Consider the following 12,571-nt stretch of genomic DNA (forward strand, 5'->3'; position numbering starts at 1 on the left):
CAATAGTAACGCAGACGTCTGAAGCGCGCTCCAATTGCGAGGCTGGGTAGGCGGGCGCGGCGCTCGAACGCGGGGCGGGAGAACATGGCGGTGCGCAGGCAGCTGCAGGAATTCTTCCAGCATCCGCAGGTTGATGGGGTCATTACGGTGGAGCGGCTGCGGCCCTCCAGCGCTGCCGCACGGGTCCCGAGGCCGTTCGTCCCCGACGCTGCCGCACGGGTCCCGAGGCCGTTCGTCCCCGACGCTGCCGCACGGGTCCCGAGGCCGTTCGTCCCCGACGCTGCCGCACGGGTCCCGAAGCCGTTCGTCCCCCATGCTGCTACACGTGTCCCGAAGCTGTCGTCTTCCAACGCTGCCACATGGGTCCCGAAGCCGTCTTCTGCTGCTGCCACAGAAGTGTTGCCAAAGTCACGTTCCTCGACATCTTCCTTGCCACTACGGCGGCGGGCTCCCCTGCCGGAGCACTGCGCCATGTTTCAGTGCCGCGGCTGTCGGGCTGTGCTGGGGGACTCGCTGCATTTGTGCGCGCAGGAACCGCGGCTCGGCGCCCTCGTCTGTTTCAGTCAGTGTCCGCTTTGAGGCGAGGGGAGGGGGCTGGCCCCGCCAGCCGCCGGGCAGAGCTGGGCCCCGCGGGGTGGGCGGGTTTCGGGTCTGTACTGTCCGCACCCGGAGGAGGACCTTCCCGCGGCACAGAGGGTCTCGGCTGAGCTTCGTCTTGAATGCCCTGAGGTCGTGGGGTGGGAGGGCATGGCGGAGGCGGCCGGGGTGGGGTTGGTCCAGGGGAAGCTCGGCTTCAGCGGCTCTCTCTTTCTCCTCAGAAGTCACAAACGGAGTGGCCCGTGCGGATTCGCTCATGATCGGCCTCGAGGGAGCCCTCCTGGGATGGTGCGTAGCTCGCCTAGGTCTTGGGTTTGGCGTGGGGCCTGCCGGGCACAGTCGCCACGGTAGATTGCGTGGGCAGAAATGGGTTTCAAGTAAAGCTGGGAGCCAGGAGCTGCTCGGTCCTGTGCGCGTGGGGCTCTTCTGGGCTTGGTAAATTCCGGAGTGCTTGTGCTACCCGTGCTTCATCAATTCGGATGGAGAAACCTTTGGTAGAGCGTGTAGCTTTAGTTTTTGTTGGAGTTTTGCTGCTCTGACATTTGTTGGTGGAGAGGAACATTGGAGTGACACAATGTAAGACAGTCTGGCCATTAGGTGTCTTCTGCTCCTCCCCTAATAGGTCTGTTAACCTAAATTAAGGAAGCATCTTCAAATGAGGCTTTTGTTTGGGTTTTTTTTATACTAAAAATGAGTATTTTCTGCCACTTTGTAAGCCTACAACTGTAATTCTGGTATTAGTCTGATGTGAAGGATGTATTGCCTGCAAACTTACAGAACTAGTTGTTTAAATGGTATTTACAAACGGTAAGGGCTGGGAACTCTTCAAAGATAAGAATTGAGCTTTGAGCTTTTTGTTTTGTTTTGGTTTTCGTTTCCCCTTTCTCTACCTGAGGCAATAATCTGTTTTATCAGCAGGAAATTTTGCTGCTATGACCAGACCCAGACATTGTTTCACTGGCTAAATCAAGCTTAAATTGCTGTGTGATAATGAGATGTGCACTTCCTAACTTAACTGCACCTTTGCTTATTGCAGAGACTGTTTCTTGCACACAACTCCTTTGTGTTCACATGCTCTTCGTTTTGTGTCGTTCCTTTAAGGAGAGAGCACGGTTATGTTTTATTTTGTTTTGCTGTCCTGATAGTACTGGAGATTTGATGTCCTCTGAGAAGCATGCAGGATGCATTGTTTCTTAAGCCTTCTGTTTAACGATACTGTTCCCTTTCTCTTTGCAGTGCTTACTACTCGTTATGCTGTCAGTCATGTGGCTCGGTCGTGGGGTTCATGCTTTATTCTACTGCCAGAGACCTGGCCGCTCTGCGAGGCCTCTTCTGTTTGTTCAAGGACAGCATCCTCTGGTGAGCATACTCTAGTTTTATGGCCAGTGACTTGAGGGGAACTTTTAAGTTGTTATGACAGGGTGTAGAGCAAATGTACAGCTAACACGAGTGACTTTCCTTCTGACTGAGCGCCTCGGAGCGGGATCTTAACAGCCTCTGTGTTAAATGGTTAGTGTTGGTGTGACTCCATTTGATTGGTATTGCACTTCTTGGGCATCCTCACATAATGCCAAGGTTTAAAACTAGTTGCTTGCAATCCAGTCCCAGGCTTGCTTCAGCAAATGTGGGGTGTCAGAGTAGTTCCATCATATATGAGGACCTGACTATAAAGCCTAAGTCACTTATAGCTGGTTGTGAGAAACTGACGACTTCAAATTAAAATCACTGTTGTGTTTTTAGTATTTTCATCATATATTGACTGCTGTTGGCAACAACTTTGGCATCTGCTTTTAAATCACATTTAAATAATTGGTCCAAACAATGTAACTGTGTGGTTTTTAACTGGTTTTCCCTTCCCCTTTTTGTTTTCCAGTTACTTCTTAAAGAAACAAATTGTGATAGAAGCGACGAAGATAAATTTTCCTCCTGTGACCATAAAGAGAAAAGTGCAGAAAGTAAGGGTTTCTACATCAATTTGCATGGGAAATATATATATTTTTTTAATGCTGTTATCTTTTATAGCAGTCCAAAATTATTAGTGTGGTGGGTTTTTTTAAGTGCATAAGATGGAGAAAATACTGACTTGCAATACGACGGACTGAAGTCTGTGAGATAGGCAAAGATTTTCCAGAACCACTTGTTTGTAAAAGATATCCAATTCCAGACAATTTTCTGGCAAAAGTTATCCTTTTGTCTCCACATTTAGAAAAAGATGAAAACAAGAATCATTTAGACAGGCTTAGTCTGAGCATACGTGAATAGAATAGAATAGACCAGGTTGGAAGAGACCTTCGAGATCATCGTGTCCAACCTATCATCCAATACCACCTAATCAACTAAACCATGCAGCCAAGCACCCTATCAAGTCTCCTCCTGAACACCTCCAATGATGGTGACTCCACCACCTCCCCAGGCAGCACATTCCAATGGGCAATCACTCTCTCTGTGGAGAACTTCCTCCTAACCTCCAGCCTAAATCTCCCCTGGTGCAGCTTGAGACTGTGTCCTCTTGTTCTGGTGCTGGTTGCCTGGGAGAAGAGACCAATCCCCACCTGTCTACAACCTCCCTTCAGGTAGTTGTAGAGAGCAATAAGGTCATCCCTGAGTCTCCTCTTCTCCAGGCTAAGCAACCCCAGCTCCCTCAGCCTCTCCTCATAGGGATTGTGTTCCAAACCCCTCACCAACTTCGTTGCCCTTCTCTGGACTCGTTCCAGCAAGTCAACCTCCTTCCTAAACTGAGGGGCCCAGAACTGGACACAGTACTCGAGGTGTGGCCTAACCAGTGCAGTGTACAGGGGCAGAATGACCTCCCTGCTCCTGCTGGCCACACTCTTCCTGATGCAGGCCAGGATGCCATTGGCCCTCTTGGCCACCTGGGCACACTGCAGGCTCATGTTAAGCCTACCATCAACTAGCACCCCCAGGTCCCTCTGCCTGGCCGCTCTCCAGCCACTCTGACCCCAGCCTGTAGCACTGCATGGGGTTGCTGTGGCCAGTGTGCAGAACCTGGCACTTGGACTTGTTGAATTCCATCCTGTTGAATTCTGCCCATCTGTCCAGCCTGTCGAGGTCTCTCTGCAGAGCCTCTCAACCCTCCAGCAGATCAACTCCTGCCCCCAGCTTGGTGTCATCTGCAAACTTACTGATGATGGACTCAATGCCCTCATCCAGATCATCAATAAAGATGTTAATGAGCATGGGGCCCAGCACTGATCCTTGGGGCACAGCGCTAGTGACTGACCTCCAGCTGGATGTGCACCAAGTAGTGGTGCAGGTTTCTGAGTTGGATGCCAGTTTTGACTGTATTAGACATGGAGTGTAGAGAGCAAATTCCAGTATAGTTTTCCATCATGAAAGTCAGCTGCTCTTTGGCCACTGAGAGTGAGGTGCAGGTCATTCAAAGGTCCAGAGTCAGGACATTTTTCTCTGGTTATAATATTCTTGTTTCTTTTTCTCTTTTTTTTTCCCCTGTAGTTGAAACAAAAGCTTGTGTGTCTTCACATTCACATAGAAGTGCTGATGAAGGAGATGGAGGAACTGGAACAAAAGTATACTATGGCAGCAAGGCAAAGCTCTGCCCCAGAAGCATTTAGTCTACCACCAGGATATGCAATAGTCAAGGTGAATTAGTAAGCAAACAGGTTAGAGTGTTGAGTTGTCACTTCTATCTGTGCATGGAAAGAACCAGTGTGGAAGTGCCTCCCTTCAGTCTAAGAGGAACGCCTGAAAATCTGACACGCTGAAGTTACGCTTGGCCAAATGAAGAGCTCACCCCATGCAGCACGTGGTTTGCTGAGACAGTATAACTGACTTTCTTTCTAATGACTGCAGGGGGAAAGCCAGCCTTTGAAATGCTGGAATCAGATTTCTGGAAGGATACAAAACACACTAAAGAGAGAATGTTCAAGAGGAGCTATCACGTACTGAACATTCTTACAGAGATCTGAAGTTCTTGCCCTGCCTTTTCATGTAGATCTATATAGTGGTCATGCCAGGTACCTGTTGATTAGTTGCCTCATTAGCTGCACCTGCTATGTCAACAACTAAGCAGCATCCTTAGTAGTTCTGGATTTGCTTGTGTATGTGGCCTGTAAAAGGAGCAGGCTAGAACATCACAGAGGCTGTTCAGTGCTTGCTGTGTGAATCTGGTTGGCATAGTGCTGGCTGGAGCACAACGTTTTGGATTTCAAATTGAAACCCACATACTTGTGAAGTCCTGTGAAAGTGCAGCCCCATGGCTGCACAGGACTGAGTCAAGTTCTGGTAGCTCCTTGAAGCTTAGGCTGTGAGCATCTGCCTTTAACAGATTTGAGCCTTTCTGTATCTGAAGCTGTGAAACCAAGGAACAGTCGTCTTGTCATCTTCACTTCTGCTCCATTGGGGGAACACTGCTCTGCTAAGTTGTGATGGATCTGCCTGCTACCTTCACTTGGCCAGTTGAGATGTTTCATCAAAAATATCTCCTAACAGCTTCTCATTGCTGTTTGTCTGGTTTGAATGGGTTCTGCTTCTTTCCAAACATCTAGGAAGTATTTGTATGGCAAAGAAAAACCACTGCTTACCCCTTGTTATGGGGACAGAATATCTTTATCCCTAATTCTTGTTAGTTGGAAGATTAATGGTCCTCTTCCTCTCCCTCTTGCTGATGTTTTAAACCTTCCATAAAGTTTAATGGGTCAGCTTAATTCCAGCGATGCAATTTGCCATCCCCTCTGTTCTGCATCCATATGTGACTGGCAGATTGCCCTCCATGCTGCTGCCAACACAAGTACTCTGTGTGTTTCAGTCTGAATTGTTTGGCAAAATAACTCTTGCCATGGGCTTGGAGCAGAGGGGACAGAACTGACTGCAAGGCCACCCCAGAGGCTTTAGTTGGGCAGCTGGTACCTCTAGTATTATTGTTCAGCTGTGCTGCTTTTCTGATTAAGAGTTCTGGGTTGTCTGTGTTCTGATTGAGCAATAACATTAGAATGTCAGCAGCCATTCTGCAGGGAGAAGACAGGCTCTCCCTCTAACACTGTCTGCTATCTAAATTATTTTTACTGCTTTACAAATTTGACAAGCATTAAGTGCAAAGCTGCAGTGCTTTTCAATGACATTTGGGATACCCAAAGGATCTACCTGAAGTAAATGTTATGTTCTTGTAAGATCTATTTCATTGGATGCAGTTTCTCTACAAGGAACTCTGTCCTGAACCCCTAACTGGAAGATAGCTCTTAAGAGTTGTCCCTGGCCATGCACCTAAAGCTTTGATTTGCTATATTTGATCATTTCATTTATTGTTGTTGTTGTGTTGTGCAGCGACTTCTGCATTATGTTCAAGGGCCTGTGGGACTTCAGTTGGGGTCTTGGCACTAAGCTCATCTTGTGCAAGCAGCCCCCCAGCTCAGGGAAATGCCTTCCATTGTGCAATTTCACCATTGTGTTTTGTGTTGCTGCTTAAGTAACAGCACTTTTGTGGTTGCATCAGCCTGAGAAACAGGATTGGTAATGGGAGTGCTCCCTTTTGCCCCTTCCTTCTGGTTTCTGCATTGAGAATGATTGTTTACTCTCTGCTTTACATCTGTCTCACTCCACTATCCAAGTGTCCACCCCTGGAAAGTGTCAGTTACAGTTTTATATATTATATTTACAGTTATAAAGAATAAACTTTAAAACTAAACCAAGCAGAAATTCAGAAGTATAGATTGTACACACCACAGGTAATACCATGGGAGTCATAAGCCCCTTTCTTTTCCTTAGACTATGCTTGCTGACAAACTCCCTCAGGTTATCTTGCCTGGGACCTGGCTCCTCGTGAAGCATTATGTGAACGGTTCCTCACAGTGCATTACTTAGCATCAATCTAAACAAATAATAAGGGCATGCTAAATAACAGCTGGTAACATTTTAAGCTATGCTTCTGTAATCTTTGGAACTGGGAAGACCTCTGCTCTGCTGGGTCAAACTGGTCCTCTATGCCTCTTGGGCAGGTGATGTTTTTCCTTGGCACCAACCATCACCCAATGAACCTGCTGACACCTGCAGCAGTACAGTGTTCTAAGTAAATTCTAAGCAGCAAGCCACAAAAATAAGCTCATTATCTTCAGTGATTTCAAATAAGGCTGTACTGAGAAAACAGCTCAAACCTATGGGAGCATTTTAAGTCATGCTAATAAACTTCTAGTCCTGAAAGATTCAGCGTTGGATCCCCCGGCCTCTCCCAGATTGCAATTCCTCTTAATCCACAGCTGACCAGTGAATATTCCGTTCTCATTCCAGCATGGAACCTCATCTCCTTTAGCTAGACATTGGGAGAGATGTGTTTTAGCTCGAAGTGCAGCCAGGGCTGCTCTGGCTTGGGAGGGAGAGATTCTCAATACCAACCCTGTACAAAGCAAGTCTCAAGATCAGGCCACCTTCTGTTAGCTAACCACCAGCTGTCTTCTCTGGAATCTGAAGACAAAAACTACAAAATGAAGCAAATTAAGGTAATTAAATAGGCTACAGAAGTAACAGTCATACTGTCAATCTTCTATAAGCTAGCAAAAGGGTTACCAATTCATGACAGGTTTTGGAACTCTGGGTGGGGAGCCATGACTTCTTCAGCACAGTCCTCACATGGGGTGGCACCACGCTGCTGGGTTGCAGCACTTTCCAAAACCACTTTCAGCAGCAACTGCAAGGAAAGTTGTGCCTCCCTGCAGGCAGATTGTGACCCATCAACCACAGAGCTTTTCACAATGAACAATCACAGAATCAACCAGGTTGGAAAAGACCTTTGAGATCATCAAGTCCAGCCTATTACCCAGTACCATCTAATCAACCAAACAATGGCACCAAGTGCCTCATCCACTCTGTTTTTAAACACCTCCAGGGACAGTGAATCCACCACCTCCCCAGGCAGCCCAATCCAGTGGCCAATCCCTCTCTCTGTGAAGAACCTCCTCCCCACATCCAGCCCAAGCCTCCCCTGGCACAGCCTGAGACTGTGTGCTCTCCTTCTGTCACTGTTGCCTGGGAGAAGAGACTGATGCCCACCTGGCTACAACCTCCTTTCAGGTAGTTGTAGACAGCAATAAGGTCTCCCCTGAGCCTCCTCTTCTCCAGGCTAATCAATCCCAGCTCCCCCAGCCTCTCCTTACAGGGCTGTGCTCCAGACCCCTCCCCAGCTTTGTTGCCCTTCCATACATAAGAAAGAGTTTTCTGAAGGGCTTGGTACTTTCAGGCAATCTAACAACAACAGCTTTCTGTTACCATCTAAAGCAACCCTTGAAGCTTTTACCTGGTAAGTTGCTCATCTTACTGTGAGTGGAGTAACAATTTTTCTTCAGCTGCCTTCCAAGAACTCAGAGGCTCTTGTGCCTGAAGTCCGAGGGAAGAGCTGGACCCAAAGCAGCTTTAGCTCCAATTGCTATGTTTTGACACAAACCAGCAGGTGCAAACGCATCTCAGAAGCACAGTGCAAGGTGCACTAAGCTGGTGAGTTTGTCTTCTGAACAAATGACACATCCAGGGTGAGTGCATTCTCAGCCTGTGCTGCTTTATTGCTAAAAAAATTTGTATACAGGTGCAGAGTTTCCAAGTTAATTTTTAAACAGTTCCTCTTTTACAGTGTCAAAAGAATAAAATCTTATCTTGAAATCCTCAAAGATGCATAGATATAAAAGCAAGCTGCCTTTTGGGAAAAAAAAACAACATCAAATTTGCAGGGAGACATTCTTTCACTGTTACCATGTAAAACACGTGTGCAATGGGAGTACATAGTTCTAGTGACACCAATAATTTCCTCCACTAATCCATGTGAGCATGCTGTCAGAAGTTTAGTACAAGAAGTATTTTCTAGCCTGTTGGGGTGTTTGTTTTTTTGTTTGTTTTAATGTACTAAGGTAATTTTTAAGGACCTCTAGCTCGTATTTTCTCCTTTGCTTTTATACTTTTCCAAAGGAGGATATCTTCACTGACATCTTAGAGAAGCTTATTGCCCAGGTGTTATATTGAAGGGAATAAGCACTAACAAAGGACACGACTGCTTACTCATCACACAGAAGAAAATAGATTTAACAGGGTTTTAAAACCATGCAAAGTCTCCTAAAGAATACTCACTAAGGATTGGGTGACCATGGTTAGCTGCTGGGCTAATAAACTTGTTCTACAAATTCCCTTTTTGCTTGAAGAGCTGCGTTGGCGCAAATAATTTCTTCTGATTTCGTAACATAGTTGTTCTCTCTTCCAACATTCCTACCCTCATTTGGCAATACTTGTGTAGCTAGAAGGAGCATTCAAGAGAAAGACACAACCCCCAGTTCTACACCCAAATCACAGTGCTTTATGGATGGTTGGCTATGAAGTACGAACAGGAGTTAACTTGACACACGATGTCTTCCTCCAAGACGTTTCCTCTTTCTACTTAAAGAAAGAGGATCTGAGCCTCTGTCCATGGAGAAGTGTTCTGCACAAGTTAAGCCCACCTACAACATGAAGCTAAGCTAGAAGTATGTTAACTCTGCAGTAACAAGCTAGTATTCTACACGTCTGAATACCTGTTTCAACTTGGAGAACTATTAGTGCTGTAGGCTATGCCCCACGGTCTATGGTACCTGCAAACTGCCAGCAGAAAGTCACTGCGCTGTCCGCTGCAAGACCTGGGAAACATTACAGAGAACACACTAAGAGTTGACAGAAAGATGGCACCCAAATTCCCTTGTATGTTCTAAGTGAAGGAAAGAAGGGAAAAAAAAAACCCAAACAACCAAACAAACAACCAAAACCAAAACCCCAACACAAAACAACAAACTATTGCAACCTGTGTTGCAGAAGAGAACGACCTCCAGTGATCAAATCTCATTTTCTGCTTTTTAAAAAATCTCTTTTTAATGAACTTAAAAACTATACAAGGTCACCAGTATTTTCAGGTTCATTCCTGCAGGTGCCATTATTGCTGGCTGGTACCAGTATGCTTCAGTACAGCTGCCTATGTGGCTAAGAGAGTTACCTGAAAACACTGTCTAGTAAAAAGCTATTCAACACCTGAAATATATGTAACTGTGCTTATTAATTTCAGCCTTCTCCTAAGAATTTCTCTCACCACCCCCAAGTTTATTACCTACTGTCTAGCAAATGCTACGCTCAATTTTGAGTCTGTGTGTTCCGCTATTGTGAGTTTTTTTTGTGTTGGTTTGTGTTTGGTGGGCTGATTTTTTTATCCACCAGTCCCTCCCCCCTGCACCTTGTGAGAAACTCTGCACCCTTTTCCTTGCTACAGCTGCAGCAGGTGAGAAACCTCGTCTCACCCCTAAACATGCTTAGTTCGTGCCCTGTTTTTTCCCCACATGCTCAGGGCACTAATATGAACCAGACAAGAGGTTTATAAAGGCGAGTTCTGCTGATCCTGGTTCCTGATTTACAGTTTTGGTGCCATGCTTCTGTCCCTATCTGTACATTCTGCCCCTTTCTCTACAGAGGCAGCACATTCTCTAAAAAAAAAACAACCAAAAACAACCCCAGAATTTGAGAATCAAAGCAGGAAGTTCAAGCTATTGGTATATTAATTACTATTGCTTCGTTATGTATAGATGCATATCTCAATTTACTGGTAATAACTACATTACACTAGACATTTTGAATCATGCATAATTAGAATACTAGCTCTAAGATTTGTTTTGTGGGCCTGTGCCGCCTTCCTTCGGTTTCTCCATGCAGTTCTTCGTGCCCAAGGCATTACAAAACTGGCCACTTTTGACTGACCTGCAAGCACTCATTTGGAGGGGAAGTGGAGAGAAGCAGACAGGGTTTACACAGGACACACTAAACAGTAAGTCGTAACAGTAACTGTCAACCTCGGGGAATCTGCCTGTATCACACCCTCGTACATGGGCTTGGAGACATAAACGTGCTCTGCTTGCATCCTCAACACAGACATTTTCTCTGAAACTCAGGAGTAAGCTTAGAGCAGACTGAAAGAGGACAGACATCAGAACCCACGGTTAGTGTTCTGCTAAACGAGACACCCTGGTTCAACTGCTGGCTTGAGTGCCAGGCAAAGCACTGCTGGGCCAAAATGCTAAATCCTTCAGCAAAAGAAATCAATGGAGTCTAACCTGAACTGCCCTGACGCAGCTCTGTACCTGAACAGCAAGCGGGATTATCAGTTTTGGAGGCAGACCAGACAGTTTCCTAGGGATGCAGGAAGCAGTTATTTCTAACATCAGTTATCCATCAAAACCTGCTCTTGTGTATTTTTCCCTTCTCTGCCCAAGAAAGCACACTACCAGCTCCTGACAATGTAATCCTTGCGTCCCAAAGCTCAGTACAATTCCTGCTCACTCACTCTCTTTGCAAGACTTTTTGTCCTTTTTGTCTGACAATTACCCTCCTTTGCTTAAGGTGCAATTCCCAACACGAGTACTGACCAGACCTGCAGCAGCAGCACTGTTCGGCATGGGGGCAGCACTGCCAAAGGAGGAAGGTCAGTACCGGCCACCACACTTTGACACCCCGCACCGAAATACGGTAGCATCTAACACCTCCACCTAGATTTAGAAGCAGTGAAGTCAAGGGGTTTGGAGCATAATCATGCTATAGTTCATGAGCTGAAAGGCAGAGGGATTCCTTTTATTACTGTGAATAGTAATTTCTAGTCTAGTAGCCTACAAAATACAGTAACTGTTAAGAAGCCTGAAATGGGAAGAAGATGCAGATAGCTTGCCTACATCAGTCTTGATTTCCTCCTCTGCTTCTCTGAATGAATAAACCCTTGAAGAATTCTGTTCAGCCACGAAGTTCATACATCCAAAGTATGAGCACGACCATGTTTTCATTATTATATAAATGTACTTGCTGACCACAGACCAGAATAAATTTATAACTCCCCTAATGCAATCAGATAGCAATCAAATTAAGATCCCCTATGGCCAGCTTCCAATTTTATCAATAATTCAATAGCTGGAACCTAAGCTGATTACAGCCTTCCAGATCAATTGGCTTTCCATACACATTTTACATATTTGCCAACACTGCAGACATTCTCATGCTTATCTTGTTATTTTACACTGTAAAAATGCTCACAGCTTTCACAGTCCCATTACTGACTTACGAAGAGCCAGAGGGCTTCACCTCCGTGATTTGGAAACATTAGAAGCCTCTGTAGGGCTATAACTTACAGCCCAAATTACTTCAGCTTTCTCAGAAAAAAAACCAACCCAGCCTGCCAGATCCAAAGCTCTGATGTAACAATCCTGTTCAGCATACATTACTGTCTGCAGGGCCATATTGTCTCTACAGCCTATAGCTCTGCACTCCAAACAGTGTCAGATTGGTTGATGGGTTGGACGCGACGATCTCGAAGGTCTCTTCCAACCTGGTTTAGTCTATGTATCATTCTATGTATCATTTAGCTAGGGGCATTTTAAAACTCCTGTGGCTCCTTTGTGTAACCCTTTGGTAGCAAACACTTGCTGGGTGCAGAGGCTACAGCTGTAGATCAGTAACCTTTTCTGTTACTTAGAGGCTTCACAGTACTTGCCTCCACCAAAACTTCAAGCATCAACAGAAATCAATTAGGGTCTGAAACAGAGTGTTTAGCAAGGCTGAAATTGCTTTATGCTGCAAAGTAGCATTTTTAGAATTTTACAGTTGTGCTTGGGATGCACAAATGTTTTGAGTGTCAAGTGTTCTCTCTTATTTAAAGACTACCTCAGATTGGTCTTTTCAAACAATGAAATCCCCCCCAAAAAATACTTCCCCCAGGAAAAGCTTCTAACTTCAGAGCCAGATTCGCTTTACTTTCTTCTTGGAGAAAGAGCAAGTGATAGACTACAAAACAAAAAAGTATTGGGAAACTTCAGCTACCCTTTCAGAAAGAACTGTCTGCCCTTTCCCCAGCACTCACTGACAGTGCTTCAGACATGTGACAAACTCAATTTCATTTTATTTCTTCTTTTTTTTAATATCAGGTTCCTTAACTAAGTATTCAAGTGCCAAATTCCCTCCAATG

General features: G+C 45.5%; 1 protein-coding gene across 1 annotated transcript; it reads left to right on the top strand.

Annotated features, from left to right (window-relative positions):
- The first annotated feature begins 84 nt into the window (after positions 1 to 84).
- Positions 85 to 6,876, top strand: OIP5 (Opa interacting protein 5). The gene is made up of 5 exons (XM_068161437.1): positions 85 to 562; positions 819 to 885; positions 1,834 to 1,956; positions 2,471 to 2,552; positions 4,072 to 6,876. The coding sequence occupies exons 1-5, from the start codon at positions 85 to 87 to the stop codon at positions 4,225 to 4,227; spliced, it is 906 nt and encodes a 301-aa protein (XP_068017538.1). The 3' UTR covers positions 4,228 to 6,876.
- Positions 6,877 to 12,571: the final 5,695 nt, after the last annotated feature.

This window comes from Melanerpes formicivorus, unplaced genomic scaffold, assembly GCF_026170545.1.
Source record: "Melanerpes formicivorus ecotype bairdi unplaced genomic scaffold, bMelFor1.0.p_v2 SCAF_58, whole genome shotgun sequence".
Classification (NCBI taxonomy): Eukaryota; Metazoa; Chordata; class Aves; order Piciformes; family Picidae; genus Melanerpes; species Melanerpes formicivorus.

What these genes read in the sequence shown, in the direction of transcription:
- OIP5 (XM_068161437.1), top strand. Translation starts at nt 85, where the DNA reads ATGGCGGTGCGCAGGCAGCTGCAGGAATTCTTCCAGCATCCGCAGGTT. An exon ending in CGGCGCCCTCGTCTGTTTCA is followed by an intron (nt 563 to 818) that starts GTCAGTGTCCGC and finishes CTTTCTCCTCAG; the next exon opens with AAGTCACAAACGGAGTGGCC. An exon ending in TTCAAGGACAGCATCCTCTG is followed by an intron (nt 1,957 to 2,470) that starts GTGAGCATACTC and finishes TTTGTTTTCCAG; the next exon opens with TTACTTCTTAAAGAAACAAA.